We start from the raw sequence: 26,687 nt of genomic DNA, 5'->3' as shown, positions 1-26,687 counted from the left end.
TGCTCGGGTTATATAACAAACAACCGTTTAAAAAATTGGTCATATAACCTGTCAAAACTTTACTACATATAATTGTACCTATATCTCCAAAGGCAGGAATAGGATTGCGTAAAATTGCGCTTGACTTGGAACACTGAAGTAATCTGTAGTCAGAGCTGCATTCCTGAAAAATAAAACTTATTAATTTATTGCATAAATCATTATAATAGTTCACTTTTGTAACGCCGCCTTTCTTTGGATAATCGTGACGTTTATATAGTCTATATACACGGCTAATGTCAGTTAATGAAATAAATCTTGTTTTTCTTTAGATGAAGTTCTAGACCAGTAAAAAAACATCCAATCTGTCTAAACACGTCACTAACAGTGTAAGCTATCTATTTATGTTTACTGATGTTAACACAATATTAAAACATACAAATGTGAAGAACAATATGTTCAAAGCAACAAAATATGCAAAGCATATTTTAATAATCCGAAATCCAGGAATGCAAGTTACCACGAAAATGCAAGACGCCAGTGCATGAAACTTTTTCCTTTATTAGTCCATTATAAGTAGCTCAAATAAATGAAAGTAGATATTTTGTTGCAATTAGTTCGAGACAAGATTGGGCGAGAGTTTACGTTTACTGACCTCTTAATTCACTGTATTATAAAAACATATTGATAACTAATAAACCTCTTAATCCGAAGTTTGACGGAAAGAACCGGAGAGTTTCACTGACACCTATTGTGAATAATTTGTGTCGTTTACAACCATCACGCTTTTGTGGACCAATAGGCGAAAGTATTTAAAAGATGACACTGCGTGAGTCACTGGGTCAAGACTCAATCATCTTTCCCTTAAAGTACCCTTTCTTTTTTTTGTCAAACAAATTAACATGTTTTATTTTTACCTGAATGTTGCAAATCTTTTCTGTCGTAGAAAGTCCAAGACATTCATTTCCTCCATATTGTGGTCTGTAAAGTCAGTAAAAGTTGTTGAAATAGAATGAGTGCATAACATGCTTATTATATATCACATACAATTACCAGTCAACGCACTTCCGTTGCGTAAAAACATGTCGGCTGCGAAACCCTGTAGTATTTTATATATACAAAATTATATTTTTTTTTATTTTAAAAAGGTTGTGAGCTTTGAATCCTAGTGCCATTGTTATAGACCAAAGTTCTATAATGCATGTAGATGTACAAATGTAGTTATTATAAAAAAGGGAGATAAATACGGTGGACTGTTGCAAAATCTCCTCTTAATCTGAACTCCGCCGCCACACGTCCTACTACAGGCAGTATACTCCGCTTCCCAACTTGACCAGCTACCATCTACCGGAGCTAGCGACCGGTGTTTCCTATCTATAGGCACACACTCGCCCCGTATACACCACTGTGCAGACAGGAATAATTGATTAACAGATTTACAAACAATTGCTAATTATCATTCCCATTAAAGATTAATCACTTCTAAAATTTAAAGTCATTTATAAACACATTTCCACTGAGGTCAAAAAGCCTACTGAACATTATTTATGAATACGCATTACAATCATCACTATGCATACATGCATGTATTAATGAATAATCATAAAAATCATAAACAGTCATTATTATAAAAAAAGAAATACTCACTAGATTCACTTATACTTATAAGTACTCATTAAATATCATAAATACTCTTTAATAACAAATCATAAATAACCATGAATAGTCAAAACTCATAAATATTCATCGGGTTATCATACATACCATTCTGGTGTTGTTACAATCCGTCCCGTCTAACAAAGGTGAAGAAAAAACAAGAGCGTCGCTGCCTTCATATTTGCATTTCAAGTTCATGCAAGGGTCGTCTTTCTAATAAAAAAACATATAAAACAATAATGAGTGGAAGCCAAGATATCTAAACTTCCTCGAACATTGCAAATCAAACAAGCCTGTTTACCCTTTACAGACTGATAAGAGATGATCACTGCGTAAGAAACACGTTACAGGAGCAGTATCTTAAAGGGAAATGCCACCAGAAAAAACAAGTAAATGACAACATTATTTTAGTTATAAACTTAAATAGATTTAAATGTCCAAAGAAAATAATGATTGCAGTATATTTTAATTACAGACCAGTATCAATGAAAATTTAGTTCAGAGAAAAGACACTTACATTATAAGTTGATCTATAAAGCATAAAGCTATTATTAGTACGCATCTGGCACTGTTGATCGGCGGTATATAACGTTCCGGGTAACGGAAATTCAATTCTGTTCTGGGAAAATCCGCTCGGTTTATTGTCCAAACATTTAAGGCGGTTAGACCTGAAATATACAGTTTTATGGTAAGAATGATTAAACATATAGCATATAACATGCTTACATTTTACTTGATGATAATGTCAAGAACTAATGACTCGACGAAGGGTTGTTTATGGGACTTTGAGGGTAAGGTTATAGCTTTTTAGCTTTTACTTGTGTAAGAAAACTCGTCCACTCAGACACAAGCGGTGCCTGGTGCCTGAGCAGAACAATTGACCTGCCGGGTGATAGCTTGAAAGCATTTTCAAATGAAAGAACGGAATTTGAACACGTAGCGGTAAAGGACAAGTAGGTCGCCGTCATCCACCATGATGGCTCAACAAAACATTCAAACAGACTATTATATGTATATGTGCATATCAATAATAATTCTTCGCTGCTAACAAACAATATGTTGGTACAGTACATGCATTATTTTTTCTATTGAAAAATCGATGGACATATTGAAGCATGTAACAAATTTGTGGACGAGGGGCGTCCACTTTACGTGGTAAATAACGACATTTACACCGAAATGACCTAAACAATTAGGGTTAATTTGTTTTCTCATAGTCCACCATAACTTACAAGTTTAGGACGGTTGATTATGTGTTTTACTTACACGCCTTGCGTGATTTCGTCGGCTTACTCTTAAAATGTCCTAACTGCCAAAATGCTATTTTGAGAAAAACGACTTTAAACATTTTGCATCTTAATATTTTTTTCCACGTGACCCCACTGAATTGAAATTTTTCACACATCTATATTTAGGATTTTAATGCGCAAAAAAAGTGTTTATTTTTCTTTCTGGAGAAAGACTGAGAGTAAATATGAAAAAAACAAATTTGAGATAGAGCAAAAGGTCAAAATATTTCTTAAAAAGTCACTCTAAAAGTGCGTCATTGGAGATAGAGCAAAGTAATGCCAAAATTAAACGAAGGAGCCAGAGATACGATACTTTAATGGTAGAAATTATTACATACACAGGCTGTTTTAACATTTAAATTGCACTTATTATGCTTGTCCGTATGTGCAATTAGATTTTATTGTAAATCATTACAAACCGTCGCAATAATTTGTCAACGCAAATGAGCGACTGGATGTTTCTTTGTATAATAGTATAAAACTTGCTTTATAAGTTATGGGAAAATAAATTCAGAAAACCGACCTAAACGTAACGTTATGCATCAAACCTAAAGTGTTAAGACTTTATGATATTGGTCCCCAGATATTTAGTCACAACAAGTTCAACAATTTATAACTGTTTATCATAACTTTTGTATCATTAATAAATATGACTTCTTATCATGACAAATAGAAATTGATATCTTAAACATAAATACGTACTGATCGTAAGTTGCGTAACAAAGAAACATATCTTAATATCTTTATATTTGCATATACAGCATGTTACTTTGCAAAATCTCAATCTGTATGTATTAAAATAATTATACAACTGACATTAATGCAAAATGTCTGTATTAAACAAAAACATAAAACAGCGTCTCGTCATACCGTGAACAAAAAATCATGAAAGATTTAATTTTTCTATTATCTAACATTTTTTCAATGGACTAAGGTTAACATTATTAAAATGTTATTTACTTTCTTTAACAATGTAAGAAAACCTGTTGCCAAGGTACTTCATCAAATTTGCCGTGTAGTAGTCATTAATATTAAACGTAAATCAGCTATTCATGTGGCTTGCAGTTTTAAACATAAATTAATGCATCAATAACATGATTCCAAAGTACACATCAAAAAAGAAAATATATTCAAATGTCTCTTCATAACATTGAGTTTAGTAAATTTCTCAAACATAATATTAATCACCTGTAGATGTAGATGAGTATATGATAAATTGTGTTATAGAATAATGACATGATCAAATTCCTATGATGTCTGTTTACGTAATACTATAGCACTTGCACTTATAAAGGTTTATATTTTGCACAGACTTTTCATGAACATGCGATCCTCTGTCGGTATAAATCGTAGCATGGTTTCTGTATTTTTTTCTTGTCATCAGACAAACCCTTTCCACATTTTAGAATTTTAGGCAAAGGAAGTAGGTCTGCTTTAAAAGATAACCTTGTTGTCCTTAGAATTGTCGCCTCTGTGTACTGGACATCAAATGACTCTTTAAAAACACTTGAAACGGCAATCCGTTCACATATTTCAATGCTTTAACTCTTGTTAATGGGACAGAGTTTAATGTGAATTTCTCAGCAACCGCTCGATAGTCAAAAATAACGTCATTTTTAGTTGTATGATTACGGTTTTATCCGGACGGACTTGATTATGCTTCGAGAAGTAAATTTCAGAAACTTTCAGCTTTTTCTCTGATGTGAGTGAATGTTATCAATTTCCTGAATACTGGAATGTCGACGAGTACAAAATTTCTGAACAATTTCAACCACTTCAGGATGATTTTGTTGAAATAGTTATAAAGCAGTGGTCATCATGCTGTTCCGGTTTTGTGGTACACAACTATCAGACCACAACGTTATTTTCTTAACATGAGCATGAGCCTTCAAATCGTTTTCTAAAATAACAGTTACAGCACTAGCAAGTTCATTAGATCCTCGTCCAGCGACTTGTTCATTCCATTTAACATTATATCCAACTTTGTCCAGAGAGCAGTGACACAATAGGATAATCAATCTCAAAATCACACCAAAGTCTTGACAATTGCTTATCAAATCGTTAAATTTTCTACAAACTTTGTTCACTTTTGTCAACAGATCTTGAATGCCGATATAGCCCAAAATGTGTACAAGGACGCCGTCGGGCAACACCACGAGGTTAACCTATAATGATATTTTAATTTAAGTAGATTATAATATCAATGATTTTAGCATAGCTCACGATAAAAATGAAAAGGTGAACTTTATTTTACTTATTTATGTATCCGAAATATTGTTTATCCGAATTACATTTACTAGGTTTTGCAAAACTTCTTAAAATTCTGAGATTACAGTGCATTCGACGTTAAAAAAGCAAATTGCAGTTACACGTACAGAGATTTTAGTTTAATATACTCACATATTATTTCTTTATCTTGCTTGGAAACACAATCAATGGCATTACAAAAAATATTGGCAAGAAAATTCTCTACCGGAAGTTTTGACTTAGCGCACTATCATTGCGAAAACGACCAAAGTCACCTGACCATCAGTTTGTGTTTTGATTGGCTTATTTCAGGTTTCACTATAAAATTGTCCTAAGTAACGTACATACCCTACTATAAGGATAAAACAATCATGCGAAATGTGGACATAGAGCAAAGTTCATACTCGATAACTCCGTTTCTAGGTCATCATAACCTTGAACCCAAAGCTTAAAAGATAGAGCAATGTAAGATAAAAAGAATGGTATATTTATCTCAAATTTTGCAAAAATGGACATAGGACACTTTAAGAGTTAGGCGACGATTTGTTTGGAATGCGGTATAAATAAAAAAAAACACGTTATTCTTTCAGTAAAAGTAAAATAAAAGACGTTTAAGGTGACAACGGAGTCAATTATCACTGAAAATACCTAAAATGAGATTTTTTGCTTAGTAGATTATCAACCTTTTCTGAACACATTCGTAATTTAAATTTGGAAGCAGTTAGTCCAAAAATTGGTTTTTTTAAACGTTTTAAAACGGTACCTGTACCATTGTTATCTACTATTCGCGTAACCTGTCAATTATCGATAACGCTCCGCCCCCTATTGAGGCATCAATGAGGGAAATCGGTAGTTCCATATATCCGTGAATTACCGGTCCATACTGCTCGTAATTCATGTATCGTACAAATACCGTACATCATTTATGCATATTGTCTACCTTTTATTTGTCATTTTTTATAAAATAAGAAATTGTCGGCCAATGTACGTAACATAATGTATGAAACATAAATAATTAAGCATAGCGGCAAATCGCACGACCACAGGGTTGATTAAAAATATAGTTGCTAAAATATCCATAATGTGTGAAAATAATTTGTCTGTCCCGTTAATCTGATAGATATTACATTGAGTTTATGGACTTTTGTACGGATTCAACGGTTTGCTTTACATTCATCCTCGTTTTCTAACAATGTCAAGTAAAACAACAACAAAAACAGACAACATTTTTTATGCGAATGCCTATATGACTTGTGGTACGGTGTCCCTGACAAATTTCTAACCATTTTAGATTGTTTAAGGATGATTATTTCTTTATGAATCAATAAAAAAAGATATTAAAATATATATTATCAGTGAATGCTTTGAATAAATTGTTCGCCAGTAAATCGAACACACTTCTAATAAACCTGGGACAAAGTATGGAATTTATTGTATATCCCAGTAGAAACTGGATATCTATACCGTGCATAGATGATTTTCATGATAATAGAAGTCAAGAAGATCAGATCATAATGATCGAATGATACCTTTAATTTCTATTAAAATATGTGAAGCATTTATATCAATTTGGAGGAAAAAAATATATAATATCCCGTTCTTATTTGTACATCTACCATGGCCTTTAAAATACCGTCAGAAGCTCAGTTTTTTTGTTATTTTAATTTATATTTTGACGGAATTTCATACACGAATACACAGACAGAGTGACACTGGTATAATATAATAATAATGCTGACGAACCTTCAAATTAAAGTGAAACAATTAAATACCCCGCTAGCGGTGCGCAAATACGTTCCATTTCCCCCCACCGAGTGCCTCAAATTTTACCGAATGTCACGTGACATGTGCGACCGATACCAGACGGACAGTAAATCACGTTAAGATTTGAAGAAATTTCTGTTATAAACTGATATTAATCAGCAACTTTTTAATTGGTCAGATGTCACTGGGTCATTAAATGTTGTTTGTAACCGCAACCTGTGACCCTCTCTGGTGCGATATTTGTGTATTATGCAATTATTTAGCGTGAAACGTAGGGGTCCGAGAGAGAACAGCCGATTTATGACACTTCGTTTGATGCGGGTCGGCATTTTTTTTCAAATATGTTATTTTTTATGATGATCAGCGACATTTAGTGCACAAATATTAAATAAATAACAATTATTACTAAAATAAGTTGGTTTAAATGACATTTATGTGAGTACCACGGAAAGTGTCTGTTGTCACCTTAACAAACATGTGTGTTAAGGAAAAATAGTTTTATGTAGTCGCCACTGGCAACTACGAATACATACGAAAGAGATCGTTGAAGTTCCGATGCGCTGTGACTGGACCAAGTGAATGCCTCGTTCCCACTCCATCCACCAGCCGACATTATTCCTACACTAGTGTTGGAATCGTCATGCGTCATTCCCAATCTAACCAAGAATAAGAATATGCGACATCAGTAATCAAAACTTGATACAGAAATCTTAACATGAATAAGAATATGCGACACCGTAATAGGAAGTGCGTCATGACAAATCTTAACATGAATAAGAATATGCGACACCCGTAACAGAAAGTGCGTCATCAGAAATCTTAATATATAAATCTTTATAAAATTTCCAACAGTTTTGTTCGCCCTTTAGAGTAAATTAACAAAAAAATTACCCGATGTGAATTGATGTTACATTAAAATGACGTAATGAGTTGAGAACAAGTTAGATAAAAATAAAACAGTGAATTATATCAAATCTGACAACGTGCTTGGTAAAATTCATTTACTAGTTTATTTCCCTGTTTTGAACTTACAAATGGCCGATTTCGTGAGCGAGTGTGATCCCCATTATGGGCCCCTCATCCTCAACTATAGCACACTTCGTATTTTTATCACACATTTTGTTTAAGTGGGCCAATCCATTGATACCTTTGTTACCATTTTCATCTTCAAGGTCAAGTCTGAAACATAGATAGGTTATACGTAGTGTGGTCTCTCAAACGAACATAGATGGGTTAAATTAAGAGTGGTCGCTGTAGACGAGTGGTTGAGATTGTTGACTCTGAAACTTTACCGTTTCGTATCCTGCTAGGGACTTTTGATAAATGAAACAAGATATACGGCTACGTGGGTGGAAAACCAGGGGTTATCTGCGGTTCACATGCATGCCGGGCATCAGAGGTCCTGCTGTTAAGTGGTTCTAATATGACTTTCAGTGCAAAATGTCAAGCGACCAAAGAGGCTGATTTGAACAAACTATTTACATTTATTATTTGAACATGTTAAAAATGAGAACTTAAAGAATGAAAATGGTATCCAAGTTATGTCGTTGAGCAGCTTTATCATTTATATGAAGAATGTATCGATTTCTACCATTTGACGAATAAAAACTGACGCTTGGTTTATATATGATTAAAAGAGACTTTAAAGGCACATTAAGCCTCAGAAATCAATATTTGTTTATTCTTTAGAAATGCCAAACATCTGTTTTGTTAATAATGCATTGACAATGGATTTTAGAGCATTTAAGAACTGAAGAAAGTAAGAATGAACGTGCAGTAATGTGTTGCAAAGGTAGCAAAATGTTAACAAAGTAGTATTTTGACTTCCATACAAAATACTAATTCACTACAATTCTACCAATTGCCAACAGAGCAATGTGTCTTAAAAGGAATTTGTGAGACCGGACGTGATGTAATATCTTGCCAGTAAGCAATTTTTTTCAGAGACCTTGTCTTTTAGGATTGTCTGATGTGGTTAAATACAATTGAAATGACCTATATTCCATACTGGTTCCATAGTGTAATGGTTTAATAGCACTAAGAATTCTGAATCCTGCGATCCGAGTTCAAATCTAAAGTTTGGTTAAGCAATGATTTGACATACAGTATGCGCCATTATTTATATCACATAAATTGGATGTACAAACACAATGCTCAGTCCCTATACGGAACAAACAATTATTTTGCCTGAACAGATAGATGAACAGATAGATGTTTACTTTGTTATGTACATTTATAAATTATACCACAACATTTTTAAAGCGCCACCTACCTTGTTAAGAGGACGCTACTGTCTACTTGTTTAGTTGCAAGTCCTGACTGCCAATCGCAGAATGTCTTCAAAGTTTTGTTTGCATTTTCTGTCAGCTCCGAAGCAAATTCCTTTAACATAATTTTACGAATAGAAAGAGATTGCATGTATATATATATAGTGTATGACGTTATCAATAGAAAATATGAAAATCTGAAAGTGAATTTTACTGGACGCAGACTGGCAAGTATTTCTAAAAAATTGGTAAAATGAAACAACTTACTCGTTCCAGGTACCTTAACTAATTGTCCTTTCTTTTGTTGCTTTTTGGCAATTAGAACATTTATAGTGATTAAGTATTTTGTATGGAAGTTAAAATACTACTTTATTTACTTTTTGCTCCTTTTTTGTTTAAACCCTTGTAAAACTCAGGTTTATCATTTCTTAAGAGCTAAATATTTATTCATTTTGAGGCCTTATATGTCTTTAAAGAATGGTATCATTATGATATAAGAATAGCAATGAAATACTATGATATCTTGATATACAACACTTACGTTATATGTTTCTATGACATGAAGCTCTGAGAGTGTCAGATATATATTTGTTCCTATACTTGGATGTGTGTACAACTTGCTAGCCTGAAAATATACAAGTAATGCTTAGAGCTGCAATATATTTGTATATCTCCCTTAGATATCTACACTATATATGTATATCTCCCTTTAATACCTACAATAAATTTGTATATCTCCCTTTAACACATACAATATATTTGTATATCTTCCTTTAATATCTACAATATATTATGTTTATCTCCCTTAAATACAAACAATATATTTGTAAAGCTCCCTTTAACACCTACAATATATCTGTATATCTTTTTACACATATATTTGTATGTTTCCCTTGAATACCTACACTATATTGGTATATCTCCCTATAACTCATACAATATATTTGTATGTTTCCCTTGAATACCTACACTATATTGGCATATCTCCTACAATATATTTGTATATCTTCCTTTAACTCCTACAATATATTTGTATGTATTCCTTTAACTCCTACAATATATTTGTATATTTCCCTTTAACTCCTACAATATGTTTGTATATTTCTCTTTAACTCCTCCAATATTTTTGTATGTCTTTCTTTAACGCCTACAATATATTTGTATGTCTTCCTTTAACTCCTACAATATATTTGTATATTTCCCTTTAACTCTTACAATATATTTGTATATTTCCCTTTAACTCCTACAATATATTTGTATGTCTTCCTTTAACTTCTCCAATATATTTGTATGTCTCCCTTTAACTCCTACAATATACATGTATTTGTATATTTCCCTTTAACTCCTACAATATATTTGTTTGTCTTCCTTTAACTCCTACAATATATTTGTATGTCTCCCTTTAAGTCCTTAAATATATTTGTATATCTCCCTTTAACTCCTACAATTTATTTGTATATCTCCCTTTAACACCTACAATAACTTACAATATTGAAGGCCATTAGAGTATATGCTATAGCGTTTCCACGTGATCTGTGATAAAGGTACATTGTTGGATCCACAACAACACGTGTCTCGATGTAGCGCGCGAGAGTAGAGCGTTTCTTTCTTCCATATACCACGTGCAGCTCATTATCCGGTACTGAGTCTGAAAAAATGACTATTGCATGTATAACGCTGCAGTTATGTTTTTATTTGCCCAACTGTCATTGAAAATTAATCGAACTTAAAATGAGTTATATATTTTAAAAATTTGATAGATTTTTTGAAAGTAATACCAATTTAGAAACAAATTAATATATTTTTACAGAAGCAATGTAGATAAAAGCTTTAATGTACAAGGGCAACATAGTTTTCGGTAGAGATATTGGCCTGATGGCAAATTAATCAGCCAAATGTAAAGGTTTTGGCCAGGTGACAAATCCAGCAGCCAACAGTAGAGATACTGGCCTGATGGCAAATCCAGCAGTCAATCGTAAAGGTACTGGTCTAGTGACAAATCAAGCAGTCAACGGTAGAGATATGGGCATGATGGCAAATGCAGCAGTCAATTGTAAAGGTATGGGCCGGATGGCAAATCCAGCAGTCAATTGTAAAGGTATGGGCCGGATGGCAAATCCAGCAGTTAATTGTAAAGGTATGGGCCGGATGGGAAATCCAGCAGTCAATTGTAAAGGTATGGGCATGATGGGAAATCCAGCAGTCAATTGTAAAGGTATGGGCATGGTGGCAAATCCAGCAGTCAATTGTAAAGGTATGGGCCGGATGGCAAATCCAGCAGTCAATTGTAAAGGTATGGGCCGGATGGCAAATCCAGCAGTCAATTGTAAAGGTATGGGCCGGATGGCAAATCCAGCAGCCAATTGAAGAGGTATTGGCCTAGTGACAAATCAAGCAGCCAACAGTAGCGAAATTGGCCTGACGTCAAAAATAATCAGACTGGCTTGGCTTTGTAATGGTAACCTTGATAAGCTACTTTAGCCGTTGTTTAAATATATATTACATAAACATGATCATTATGTTGTTATGGTACAGTATCACGAAAAACTTAAATACTGTATGTCCGTATTAAAATTATGTAAATTATGCAAAATAACATTAGGAAAAAATTAAAAATTTTTAGTTGTCTACATTTTAGCTCAGCGTTTTCCTATGGGTTTTTTTTTTTTTTGTTGTTGTTGTTTTCTTTCTTTTCTTTTCTTTTTAATGCGGCTGACTTGGTCCTTTAAATCCGTACAATCTATAAATACGATTAACATACCAGACAAATCATTTATTGGACAAATCTGTTTATCTCCTTGGAAAACGATATACTAAATGCACATGGCCCTCATTTCCCTCCATAGATTCGCTTGTTTTGCGCAGGCGCAATGAGCAGACTCGATTTTCAAAGTTTTATAAACCCCGTTCTGAAAAAAATATTAAAAAAAACTTTCAAGGAAGAGCATAAAAAATTTTCCCTTGTATATATTTTTAATTTTCATCCTTTACCTCCCCCCAACTTTTAAAATTTTTTAAGGGGATGTTTAATAAAAGATATTTAAAATGACAAATTTAAAATTGAAAGATATAATTTTCCCTTAACAATAAGGAAATAAGGGGTAGATTTTTTTTTTTATTACCCTAGTTTTTTGTAAATTTTAAATTTTTCCCAAATTGGGCCGGGATTTATTTTTTTACTGTTAATAAAAAGGTGTAAACGGATTTAAAAAAATTTGAAACTTTGGTAACAGATTTTTTAATCATTTAAAAAATCGGGGCCCGGGGCCCCTTTTTTTAAAAGAAATGAAATAAAGGGCCCCCATTTTTATCAAAACATTCTTTAATTTTCGACCTTTAGGGGCCCTAGGGATCCCCAATAAACTAAAATCTCATAAAATTTATTATTTCACCCTTGATTTTTTCGGGAATTACAATACTTTTTGTTGAATTAATAAAAAAATTTGAAAACCGTTTTAAAACGGAAGAAAAATTGTGAATGTTAAAAATTTTTGGGGTTAAACTGGAAAAAGAAAAGAGGAATTTGAAGAAAATTTTTTAACAAAAAGGAAATCCTTTAAAAATTTAATTATTTAAAAACGTTAGAAATAATTGAAGAATTTGGTTTGAAAAAGGAACCTTTTTAAATTTTATTTTTTTTTTAAAAATTGCAACTTGTCAAAAAAACCAAAAATTGGGGGAAAAATATTCTGGAAACAAAAAAAAATAAAATTTTCAAGCCCCAAAACCCTTATAAAGGGTTTTAAGTGTTTTTTCTAAATAAAAAAAAAAAACGGGGTTATTGTATGTTATTTGACTAGCTCTACGCGACAAAGTAGTTCTTCCCGAGTAAATCGGTTCTAATCTACACATCAACAAATAAGTTCCCTGCGACAAATTAGTTCCATGTAACAAAAACAATATAGTATTCTACTATCATTTCTACCGACACATAAAAAGCGAAACAAAGTGAGATCGACATGAGTAAATAGCTCTTTGCAATAAACTTAGTTTCATGTTTCCCCCTAAACTTGCAATAAAGACTGACTATTTTCCTCTGTTTTCATTCCGAAAAGTGAAATGATCAAAGTAACAATTGATGTGAAAAAATATAAAGAACTTACAAGACCGTAGCAAACATTTGCGGCCACCCAAGAGTCCTGATGAGTATCACTATGACCCGTGTAATAACAGTCTACGCTCTCTCTCGTACATGGGTATATGTCTTTCTTTCCATTAGATAAATATCTATGTACAAGACAACCTTTACATGTAAAAAAAAACCCGGAAATTTAACAGGTTTTTTAGAAAAAATTTAAAGACTTTTTCCCCCAATAAAAATTTTCTACGCAGACTTTGGTTGAAAGATAAATTTAAACCGTGAAGTTAAAAGCCCCCGGGTCTGTAAAACAAAGGCAATAAAAATTTTTCAAATGGTCAAATTTTTATTAAAGAAAATTTAAATCTACCATTTAAAATTAGTTCAACGCGTCAAATTTAGTTATAAAAGACAAAAATTACAATTTAAAAAAACTAAACTACCACAAAATCATTTTGTGCAAAAAATTGGGCCCCACCCCTTTAAAATTTATTTAAAGAATTTCCAAAAACATATTACAATGTAGAACTACGAACAAAATCAGTGTTGTGCAACAAAATAGTCTGTAGACGCGTCAAATTAGTTACAAGACACATTACAATGTTGTGCTTCAAAAAATGAGTGCTTGCAACAAATTAGTTATACGCGACAAATTAGTTGTACGAGACAAATTACAATGTAGACCTACGCACAAAATCATTGTTGTGCAACAAATGAGTCATACGCGTAAAATAAGTCGTAAAAGACCATTTACAGCGTAGGTCTACGCATAAAGGCAGTATTGCACAACAAATTAGTTCTCAATGACAAAGCACAATGTACATATACTATATAAAATAACTAAATAGTTCTACTTTTACGGACAAACTGTACGATAGAGTTGAACAAATGGGGACAATTTCCCGCCCTTATTAACTATACTGAAATTTTTTGACAAAGAAAACGTTTATGTTTTTCCAATGAAGCTGTCTCATTCATTATTCATTTTCACTCACGAATAAAGATTTGTGTCTATATTCATACACAAAACAGAAATTACCGAGTGAGACTAAATAAAAGTTTGGATCCCCCAACAAAAAATCCCCGTATTCCGGGTTTAAAAATACCGGAAAAGGGCCCCTTGAATGATAAAATCAAAAAATTTTTCCTTTTAAAACCAAGGGAAATAAAATTTTAAAAAGGTTTTAATTTCCCATTTTTTCCACCGATTTTATGCATGTTTAATGAATGAAAAATGCAAAAAAAGTTGGCTGCAAAGCGCCCTTAACGAAACTGCCCAATTGTTTTGATTTAATCCAAATTACCTTGGTGTAAATTAAAATTTTTGTTTGGACGTAATTTTATCAAAAACGTTTTCCTTTGTTTAACTTTTACGGGTTTAGGACCCCTTTTTGCGGGACGTTTAGGGGAAATGACGAAAATTTGTGTTTTTAGAATTTTAAACAGAAAGCTACCCACCCAGCACTAAAAATTTAAATAATATTCTTTAAAGCGGGTATTCAAAAGCAGTGTTCCTCAATAAGTATGCATCAATGAGTATGCCGCAATCAAAATGCCTCAATTAGTATGCCTCAATAAGTATACATCAAAAAGAATGTTTCAATCAGTATGCATAAAAAAATGTTTCAATCAGTATGCATCAAAAAGAATGTTTCAATCAGTATGCATCAAAAAAAATGTTTCAATCAGTATGCATCAAAAAGAATGTTTCAATCAGTATGCATCAAAAAGAATGTTTCAATCAGTATGCATCAAAAAGAATGTTTCAATCAGTATGCATCAAAAAGAATGTTTCAATCAGTATGCATCAAAAAGAATGTTTCAATCAGTATGCATCACGCAGAAAGCCTCAATCAGTATGCATCACGCAGAAAGCCTCAATCAGTATATATCAAGCAGTATGCCTCAATTAGTATGCTTTAATTAGTATCCCACAATAAATATGCTTCAAACAGGTTGCCTCAATCAGCATCCCTAAGGTAATGTGCCTCAAACGAAAGTTAATTTCTATGAATTTAAAGCATTCGTAATAGAAAATAATTGTCGAATTAAAAAACTATAGCTATTTATTTTTTAGCCAGCTGTACCAATGTTACGAGTTTAGACCTATGAAACCAGTACTGATTCTAAAGTTGTTTCTAAAAATGATGAATGGTTTTGTTCAGAATTAATGATGAACAAGTATTACTTTTCTCAGGTCAAAGAAAATGTGTGCAAAATTAGTCACATATTCGACCCTGTTCGGGATTACATTCCGTGCCAGAATTAATTTCAAATAATATTTGACATAAAACATGCCATCGATATATCATCGATGAGAAATACTAATGCATTTCTTATGATATAATAATTAAATCCTTGATTTATTTTTTCTTAAGTATCCATTTTTTAAATTTGATTCTTTATCGGGGCAGAAATCGACTGCAGCAAGAAGAGGACATCTTACGTGTGTACTTTTCATTACTGATGTTTTTCTCTTACTTCTTTCGTAGATTTCGAAAAAATACTAGCACAAGAACAATATTTATCACATACCCGTGCCGCTTATGCGACTCCGTAAAGAATTGAATTGCACGCCTATGCACATGCATATATTTGACATGACGTCATTTGCGTTATACAAAACATAGTGTTGAGGCGCGCTAAATTTAGTACAATATCAAATTATTGTTCAATCTTATTTCAAACATAAAATTCTACATGACAGGAAAAAAAGTATATATATAGATATTTACCTTTGTCGGTGTCAGTAATGTAAGGAAAAGGAGACGTTGATTGTAGATTTTCTTGACTAAGCGATACACGCTTACACTAAAATAAAAAAGGGAAGAAAAAAAATCACTATTGCGCTTGATAACAATCATAGCTATGTAAAGAAAGAAATAGACACACTTAAGTGTCTATAACATTATATTTAGAAGCCCATGAATTTAACAAAGTATAATATACACTTAAAACTTTTTTAAAAAAGGGGTTTTTTTGGGGGCGGTAAACCCAAAAAAAGGGCAGTGCGCAATTCAGTTTGTTGTAAAACTGGTCAAGGGCTTTAAAAACTTTAATTTAAAAGTAAAAACACCCGGATTTTTTCTTTTTTGAATAATTTTGTCGGGAAAACAAAACCAAAAACTTTGGTTTTAACCTACGGGGTTGGGGCATCCCTATAACGTTGCAGAAATCAGTCATAATAAAAAAATTTTTTTTGCCATTTTTTGCTTTTTTCTTCTTATCATACAAAATTCGGTTTGAAAAAGAAATTAGCCCTATTAAATTTCATTCCCGTTGGTTAAAAAGGCAAGTTTTTAGCATTTTTTATAAGCCCCTTTGCTTTTATACCGGGGAATCCCGGATTTAGTTGGTGCTCCAACCCTCGTTTTATCCAAAAAAACTTTTTTTTTAGAAGAAATATCAACGCCATTTTTTTATTTTTTGGAAATCCCCAAACGATTACACTGGCCAGTTTTTCATTATTACTCTGCTAAAAACCTTTCGATGCCTCTTAGTCACGAATTGTCTTATATGGCGCTGTCTCATGATCATGCTACATTTTAATTTTGCTTATGTATTTCCAGGCGGTACCTTATAATCACTCTTCATTGATATCTTGCGGTGGTTGGAAAGCCACAAATATCTTGCCTGGCGGTGCCTCAAAAACCAAATGACGACCACTCCCCAAACCCCCAAATCCCACATCCTGTACATCATTAATAGTTACTCTGATATCTTGTGATACAAATATTATTTATAGTTACAGTTCGTTATGTTGCACTAATGATTGGTAAATGATACCATATCGAAAATTAGCGCAACTTTGTCGAATTCCTGATAACACGTTTTAGACATGGTTTACCAGGACGAAATTTCGAAAGATGTCATAGCCAAGAAAAACGAAAAACTACATAAATGATGTATGAAAAATATACTCACATGAACAGTTATTATCAAACACACAAAATGTAGCGATAGCGTAAAATATGTTAAACACGACATTTTAACAAAGAAAGTATTGCGCATGCAAATTCGCAAGCTATAATAAAGATATTTGAGTTGAACGCAAGACTTTATAATTCCGTTAAGGAAACGCAGATTATTTCCTTTTTTTTTTGATAAAAAGACGATATTTAAAAAGCTGGATGATAAGGGTTATAAAAGCGAGCTATTCATAACGTTATCACTGATGCTTTATGGAGCAATTTATCAAAGGTCGGAAGGGAGGCATCGACCCAGTAATGGTATTTTTGCATTAAGATCAAATTTATTGAGGAAGGCCTTTTGAAAGTTTTATCTCAAATTTAACTTTATTGAGCAGTCGTCTAGCGATTGGGGGCACTTTTAAATGTTATTAGCGTAAGCACATGCAGGGGGGATGCACCAGATAAATATGTCCTAAATTGTTTACATCTTACGGAAAAGTGTACTTTTTTACTGAATAGGAAACCGTTGCATTAGCCAGTAAGCAGTTTCTTGATGCCTTTATTCGATAATGTCAACAGAGAACAGGCCTGAATGTCTCAAAACCAACAGTGATTTGTCACCAGAGATGATCCAGGCCAGCATGCTAACCTGTGCAGTCTCTTTTAACCGATTTGTTTTGATACACTTTAAATCTAAGAACAGAAGCTGGACAAGTGCCTTTAAGAAGTTAAGCCGGATAAGGGTTAAAAGGACTGTACCCAATCTTTATAACATTTTCGTGTGTTTCTTAAATGTCTTATTTGAGAGGAAAATGTTGATAAAATATACGGAAAAATGGTGCGAATCACCTTTAATCCTGAAAGAATAGCAGTTAATGCAAACATTTTGTTCTCCGTTTTCAATTATTCATCGTGTGCGTTTATTAATTAAGCACACTTTTAATTATAACTAAAACTATTCAGATATGACATCAAGAATGTGAAAACAACAAAGGCAAATTGAGCCGCGTCATGACAAAACCAACGTAATGCGTTTGCGACCAGCATGGATCCAGACCAGCCTGTGCATCCGCGCAGTCTGATCATGATCAGGATCTAGGTTGTTCGGTTACAAACCCTTTTAAAACTACAAAAACTGATAACGAACAGCCTGGGTTCTGATCAGACTGCGCGGATGCTCCATGCCGGTCGCAAACCAACTATGTTGGTTTTATCGTGGCGCGGCTCTTTTTACTTTATAGATCACATTCATCATTGCTCTTTTTTCAAGGATGATACGCACGATCAGTTTGTTATTTAAACATTATGAAACACAAGCTTTCTTTAGAGAGTTCAGTCGCGTTCATTTTTGAAGACATGGAAGATTAAAGGACGTTTGAAGATACAAATAAACAATATTGAACTATTGACGACTATTTATTCTATGACGTCAGATTGATATAAAATGCCTTTCTAATTATCACTCTTTTGAATTAAAATATCAGTTTGCAATATAATACATCTTGTTCTTGTAACGTCATAAAGATAAAATCTATTTATACATGTTTGAATGTTTTCAATGGAAATACATCTTTAAGATAGTAAGTTGAAGCTAAAGCGTGCGAAACGTTTGCAAGTCCGAAAGAAAGGTTACATTAACATTAAAATGAACAGACAGACGGATAAACTGACGCATTATAAATACGATCCTTAGAAATATATGCACAGAAATTTTTAAATGTGAAATTTTGAAGTTAACTAGTTAAGTATTCAATGTTAAATTTTCACCGTTAATCGGAAAACGTAGCATTTTACGGCACATACAAAATATTATGCCGTATGGGTTCAAAAAAAGAGTTGATGAAAATGACCTCCCCTGAAAGCATTGCAAATGGCGTAAGGGTTCAATAGGGAGGTAACTATTGCCATCAAAAAGATTGATTAGAGTGCCCTCCCTAGAAAACATTGCAAACGGAGTAAGGGTTCAAAGGGAGTTAACTGTTGCGCTAAAAAAGGTGTAGATAAAAGTGACTTCCCCTGACATCATTGCAAATGTTGTAAGGGTTCAGAAGTGAAGTTACTGTTGCGCTAAAAAGAGTCGACTTGAATGAACTCCCCTGAAAAGGTGGCAAATGGCGTAAGGGTTCAAGGGAGGTTACTGTTGCACCAAAAAAAGTGTCTATTAGAATAAACTCCCCTGAAAACTTTGCAAATGACGTAAGGAATCATAAGGGAGGTTACTGTTGCGTTTTAAAAAAAGTCAGTTAGAATGACCTCTCTTGAGAACATTGCTAATGGAGTAAGGGTTCCAAAGGAAGGTCACTTTTGCACTACAAACAGAGTCGGTAAGATTGATCTCTCTTGATAACATTGCAAATGGCGTAAGGGTTCAAAGAGCCTTGCATGATTTGCATGTAAGAAGTTTAAAAAACATTTTTATTCTGTATTTAGTCTTTTGAAGCTCCTCCTAAATAAGATTTTATTTAAAGGGATACTCAGGCAAAATATTGACAAAAATATAAAAATTATCTTCTGTACTCAAATCACCCTAAAATGACATTTCTTAAATTCCCAGCATGAATTTCTGTATAAATTCTATATATTTTGGGTTTGAAGCTTGAAAATAACTATATATGTTGAACGAAATTTAGACGCCAACAGAATCCCCGAATAGTTAAAAAACAAGTCATGTGATTTGAACAAACCCTGGAAGTTACTATAACAGGTATTGTGGATATTGTATGATTGAAATAAGTCTAAGTAATTGATTTGACATGTTCTTTAACGTTTCCAGAGTACACAGTGACATCTATTGTAAAATCTTAGTGCTCTAACCTGACCCACGCGGGTCAAGTTAGGAGAACACCATTTTATTCTTTACATGGAGCAAAGTTTTGTTCTTTTGACTGTTTAGTGTATTTATTTTGAGGACATTTACAGAATAAATAATTAAAAATTCAAAACTAAGAAATGAAAATTTTGCCTGTGTCTCCCTTTAACAACTCCTAGTCATATTTTATTTTTCCTTATTAAGATTTTAAAATGTTGACCACAACGCCTTTGTTAATGTTGTCATTATATTAGAGATTTTCGACCATGCGACCGCATACATGCATCCAGGACACGTTTGAAAGAAAGTGATCGTGCGACCACATACACGCATCACAAGATTCCCCATCTTTTACGAGAAAGGGACAAACAGTAAGAGGACAGACTTAGAAATATGCCATTGCCTAATGTTATTGATAAGGAGGCTAATTTTCACAGATATGTCTTGAATTGGTTTATATATAACAATAGTAACGCAAACCAAGCGGGTAATCAGTTTACGCCTTTTTTTCTACTTTTCAGTCTATTTATATACCAGATTTTTTTTTAATTTTGAAAAACATGAACGTTTCAATAAACGTTTTATATGCATTAAATATTGGAGATATATTTCACACGTTGTTTTCAAATGTTACCGGTAGGGGGGTGGGGGGGTGGCATTTTTGCCGAAGTATTGTCCCGGGACGATAACTTGAGCCTATGTTTACATAAAATTTAATAACTATGCGAAAAAAGGGTAAGTCAGACTGAAGCCTTATAAATGAAACACAAAGAAAACGTCAAATTTTCATGTGCAGGCAGAGCGTCCTTGTCAGTATTGTTTCGTGCATTTAGATGCTCGTATCATAGTAACATTTCATTTGCGTTTTTAATGTTTCTTATTCTTATTCGACCTGTTTTGTTTCAAATAGTTTCAAATGCATGAGATAGAATATTTTTGTACACAAGTTGATATACAGTTGTGTTAAGTTTGGGAAAAACGTCAAACATCAGGAATAAGCATTATCTGAAATGTAATAAATATAATGAAATGGAGTGTGTTATAATTGATCCATTTATTCAAATTATAGATACATTGTATATCGAAATCGTAGTGTGTTTAAATTGTTTGATTTTTAAAATATAAAATAAAGTTTTAAAAAATCACTAGAAATGAAATTAGTTTCTTTATAAAGAGAGGAACAAAAATGAAATAAAAAACAGAAGCATGAAATAGAAGTAGAAATTTATAAGAACCAAATACATGTATACAAAAGACAGACACAGTGAAAAGGGGAGAAAAACAACAACAACAACGTCATACTAACATAGCAGAGCGAAGGGTTCAAACATAAAAGTGAAAATAATTAAAAGTTACTGTGACGTTGATTTACCAACTGAGCTACTGTACGGTGGTATGCATTTTTTTTAGAATTAAACTATATATAGTTGTTGACACTTTCAATCTCAAATAATATGCAGACGTACTTTCTCAAGTACCATTAAAACCAAATTATCATCACAAGACAATATGGACAATACACATTTAATTTCTATATTCGACTTATTCTACTTGAAAAATTAAAGGTAATGTACGATGGGCAACAACAAAAAATGTATTAAACTTGAGCAGCACGCAAATATGACACTGTTAATTTTTGCAAGTCTTATGCCGGCTCGCCACGGCGAGCCGGTATTACGATAGGATTTTACTGAGAAACAACCTAAAACTCCGAATCAATCCAAAAATTTAATCGAAGCTTAGCTTCCAGCTTTCTACAAAATTTATCTATCAGGGCTAGGATCCAAAATTATTTAGCCAATCAAATTTGATCTTATATAGCGTCAAAAAACCCTCAATTTTCACGCCATTTTTAAAAAGCAGCAAGTATTGTTTTGAGCGCAAAGATATATTGATGATTAAAATGTTTGTTTTCATGGATTCTTTTCAGTAAATCATATTTACACTGACTTTTGATTTAGCGATTTCACCAGTCCTGTTTACTCTGTAGTAAGTTTTCGTTTGGTTAATTAACATAAACGACATCTGGTTCTGTGCATTTTTTTCTTTTTCCTTTTTTCCGGTCATTTTATCCTTTCCGGTATTTAGTGTATGTATTTACTGGCCGGGATCCGAGACGCCCGGGATCCGGGATCGTATAAGATAATAAGGGAAAAAACTAATAAACTATATTTGTGTTGATTATTGTCGTAATGAAAGGCCATTAAACGTTAAGTTTTTTTATTGTATGTAATGAAAGTTAAATTGATTTAACTTAGGATATAGATATATTTAGAGCTATTTATTAACAAAATCACAATACTTATAATTATATGCCTAATTAATTGGAAAAATCAAAGACTATATTCTTGAATTGGTCAAATCCCGGGATCCCTATATACGATCCCAGCTTTTCTGAAAACAATATTCTTGAACTGTCCAATTCCTTGGATCTCTTAATTTTTTAATATGATCCCGGCTTTTCTGAAAACTATATTCTTGAACTGGTCAATTTCCGGGATCCTATTTTTTTAATAGGATCCCGGCTTTTCTGGCTGAATTGATAGACAACTTGTGTTTTCTTTAGGACTTGTATCTGTCACTTATTCCAATACTAAATAACATATTACAACTTAACTTCGTATAAAGAGACATTTTTATGAATTCTACTTATCTATTTTTTTTCTGGTCAAGGTCAACAGGCCATATAGTAAATGTGCATAGACATAGGGACTTCATTCTATCTGTTTACATCTTCATATATACTCATATTCCTCTTTGTTAAACTGAGAGAACTGGCTTCCTTAACTTTATATGTCACTTTTATTTTGATGTTCGCTGAAGTCTTTTCAGCTAACAGAACTGTCATTTTTACATTTAAACACGCCCCTGGAAAGAAATTACGAAGCGAGTCGCTACTAGCTTTTTTAAAAGCTAACCTTGTCATACATGTTACAAAAGTATGAAGTAGGCCGAAAAATGGCGATCATGCAGTTACTCAGACCTTCATCCGTGTGACGTCATTTACGATCTTCTCGAGAAAATTCCCTATCAATAGACATACCTTTATTTCAGCTACAACTACCCTTCTTATCGTAATTTAACGCAAAACATATAAAATGCATATATAGAGACTCTGTTTTTCTTTCCTTTTTAAATTCGTTTTTTTTCCTTCAGAAAATAGCTGTAGGGATCCTGGTGATAAGATTTAATACAGTGATACAAGACTTTTTAGATCTATTTCAACGACAGAGATCCGGGCCTTTATGCCTAAATTGTCATTTCGTCGCCTGTCGTTCAAGTTGGCAGGGGTGACTTATAGATCAGGTAATCAGCGATAGATAAAGTTCCCATTGAGGTCACATTTAAAATATGCACTTATAAAATCTTTTTATTAATAAATATTGCTGATGTTGTAATGTGAAAGCTTTCAGTAGAAATCTTAAGCTTATGGTAATGTAGTTTTATTACCTAGTATGTAAGTTGTAAGCATTGTAGTAACAAAAGTAAGAAAATAAGAATTTATTGTAATCATCTACAATCCTACACAGACGCTTGGGGGTCCGATCCTTATACGCCCCTGTAAACACTCTACCAAAACTATTTTAATATTCAAACACGAATTGTGCATCTGTTACAACGATAAAAATGATTTTCAAACAAATTTTACGTATATGAAAAAATACCGTATACCATCAAGTACTTTATTGAGACTTGATGGTATACGGTATTTTTTCATATACGTAAAAATTGTTTGAAAACCATTTTTATCGTTGTAACAGATGTCATTTCGTGTTTAAATATTAAAATAGTTTTGGTAGAGTGTTTACAGAGGCGTATCACGTTGGGGGGCAGGATCTGACCCCCAAGCGTCTGTGCAATCCTACGCTCAGTTCTGCCAAGGGAAGTAATTACTGTGAGAAGCTTGTAGTATCTGGTGACCCCATGTCCAAATTTTATCTCGACAAAATATGGTCATTGATTTAAATCTACTATAACGTCTACAGGAATATATAGGTTTGCTGACGTGTTGGGGCCTCATCAAGATGATACCGAAGAAGAAAAGAAGATAAAAACTTTACTCAATATATATTTGGTTTGCTACTACTATTTGTGTGTATTTATTTTGTGTTTGAAGGTTACTTTGATAATTCATCTAAACACTATTCAAATCGTTTCGAATTTTCCGTGTTATACTTATTAAATTTGATTGATTTCATTGTGTAAACGCCATTGCTATTTTATTTTAACATGATCGAATTTATTATTTATGTTAAAAGAAATGTTTTAAAGACTTTCAAAGAATGGACGGAACTTATACTATACACTTAACAAATCTTATAACTGTGCACGTATAAAAATCAACTTTTCTCAGATACTAATAAACATAGGTCTCTGAAATTTTAAAATTTTAACCAAGTATAGTACAGATATGTGCAATGATAGGTATCGATTATAATGTCAGGGCGATTCGTATTTACTGAGAAATAGCGATGTGTGCAAGATTGCGCTAAAACCGAATTTCACATTTCTGTAAAATGCGTATTTATAATGGGTGCAAAAAGGTCTAAATCTCTTGATTTCACTAAAATACAAACATAAAACATAGGATCACCGATAGGGTATAATACAACAATAAATTCCAGGGCATAATGTCACTGTGATTTTATATTCTATTTGAAAGACTCTGCTAAAAGTAATGCAAACACGATATTTACATTAATATGAAAGTATCAAGAAAGTTTGTTTTTAGTTTTAAAGTAAAATCTTAGTCAATATGATTATTTGAGAAAATGTTATGCAAATTTATTTTCAAAATGGGCGCCCGAAATGCAAATTCCCTTGCGTAAAACTTCTAGACGGCCATTTTTCTTTTAATTGCAAAAATTCTGCAATAAATTTATGTTTTCTGGATGTCTTTATTTTAATAGAATCCTTGATGGTCAATAATAACTTCATTTAGCGCCAACCTGTCATCCTCACGTGCACTTTGTTGTTTATGTCATGTCACGGATGAACGCACACAACAAAAATAACCGTTATTTCTGAATATAGCATCGTAAAAATAAACAATTCAAACGATGAATTCCAAAATTTGGATAAGTCCCATCCTAAACAAATCAAAATGGTCAAAATGCTTCTATTAAATAAGCTTTATTAAACACGTCAGAAACAAGACACTCAACGTCAAACTGAAAACAGACCATCCTTCGGTCGGAAAAATGTTACTTCGACTCTAGATTCTATAAAATAATGCCTGTTATAGTTAAATGACCATATAGCTGGACCAACTTTTGTACGTTTCTTTTTCATTTTGGAATTAATACATTGATCATAACAGTATTTTGTTTAAAATTTCGACTATTTTAATGAAAAATTATTTCATAGTCAAAATTCAGAATTTACAAAATGTTTTAATAGAAAACGTATTCTCTTTTCCAAAAAAAAAAACATTTGATGCAAGAATTCTGTGGATCATACAATCATACTGGGGTCACACAATACCACAATAGTCAAACAGAGGGATACAGGAATATTTTGACCATTTTAGTCCATCTCAGAGAGTCATTCAGTCATACAGGGGACACATGCCATGAGGGGTGAAAAATAATTGTCTTTGTGCTATATGTAATAAATATTTCTGACAGGTTATAAAGGCCATATACAACCGGTTGTTTGGAAATATAACATGACCATGGGCCGGAATCTTTAATAACTAGTATTGATACAATAAAAAAAAACACTTTCTTTTGTTGAACATTGTCTTTTTTTTGCAAATAAGAAGTTTTAAAACATTTTGAGTTAAAAGAAAATATATTCAAAAATTGTAGTGTGCAACAACGGATAACATTGATCAAGCATTCATTTAGAAAATCTTAAATTAATTACAATTAGGCACTGCAGCTGACAGGATGTACACGTGGACACGGCCTTGACCATTTTCGTCTTTCTTTATTCTAAAGTAAATCTGTCACATTTAAAGCTTCATTATGGACTTCTATTAAACTCAGCAGAATTCTGTATTTCATTACTTTAAACATCAACACTAGTCAAGTTAGTCGAAGCCCGAAATGTCCTATGTAAACCATCTAGATTTCACAATATTTCTTAATTTGTTAAGTCACTGTCAAATTATCAAAGATTCAAATGTCATGTATGCTGGCGTGTAGTACTTCTCGAATCCTTCCACCAAGAAATGAGATCCTGCAGAATACACAAAATGCAACATTTAAAGTCACAGAAATGACACTAAATGTACACTGTTACAATAATTACACTTAAAATGTAATCAGTCACAATAAAAATGACTTGAAATAGGGCACTTCAAAATTTCAAAGAACTCTTTTCTACAACGGGCTGGGTCTAATTCCGAACCGGGTTGAGACCACGTAGATCTATAAGCTTGTAACACTGGTAACTTTTCCCAAGTTACTTCCCTTTATCACGGAGAGAGAATAACCCGGATTATGACCCGATACGGGTTTTAGACTATCGGTTCGCGAGATTTCTAAAACAATTATTACAATTTGCACCAAGTAAATGATGATAATAAAATCTCTTACCTGATATATCAACTGTAGTTGACGGTCTTCACTTCAAGGAAAGGTATGAAACCAGTACGAATTAAGTCCAGGAGAGAAGAGGGAGAGCAGTTGTGTATGCAAGAAGTCATGAAAAGCATGTTAAACTACATGTACATGTACAAAT

At 32.9% G+C, this 26,687-nt stretch overlaps 1 protein-coding gene across 1 annotated transcript in view; it reads right to left on the bottom strand.

The window, feature by feature from the left end:
- The window catches only part of LOC132753409 (A disintegrin and metalloproteinase with thrombospondin motifs gon-1-like), a 30,370-nt gene extending 18,280 nt beyond the window's left edge, over positions 1–12,090 (bottom strand). The window contains exons 1-11 of the mRNA XM_060743873.1: positions 11,964–12,090; positions 10,690–10,850; positions 9,744–9,827; positions 9,208–9,317; positions 7,968–8,114; positions 7,469–7,591; positions 2,153–2,303; positions 1,744–1,848; positions 1,227–1,384; positions 897–960; positions 79–163 (exon numbers count right to left, since the gene is read on the bottom strand). Of these exons, the coding sequence (XP_060599856.1) occupies positions 79–163; positions 897–960; positions 1,227–1,384; positions 1,744–1,848; positions 2,153–2,303; positions 7,469–7,591; positions 7,968–8,114; positions 9,208–9,317; positions 9,744–9,827; positions 10,690–10,752 (1,090 nt within the window). The 5' untranslated portion in view covers positions 10,753–10,850; positions 11,964–12,090. The remainder of the gene's footprint in view (positions 1–78; positions 164–896; positions 961–1,226; positions 1,385–1,743; positions 1,849–2,152; positions 2,304–7,468; positions 7,592–7,967; positions 8,115–9,207; positions 9,318–9,743; positions 9,828–10,689; positions 10,851–11,963) is intronic.
- Between the last annotated feature and the right edge of the window lie 14,597 nt (positions 12,091–26,687).

This window comes from Ruditapes philippinarum, unplaced genomic scaffold (assembly GCF_026571515.1).
Source record: "Ruditapes philippinarum isolate M1 unplaced genomic scaffold, ASM2657151v2 ctg6699_1_1_1_1, whole genome shotgun sequence".
NCBI classification, from domain to species: Eukaryota; Metazoa; Mollusca; class Bivalvia; order Venerida; family Veneridae; genus Ruditapes; species Ruditapes philippinarum.
This window is presented reverse-complemented; position numbering and strand designations above follow the sequence as displayed.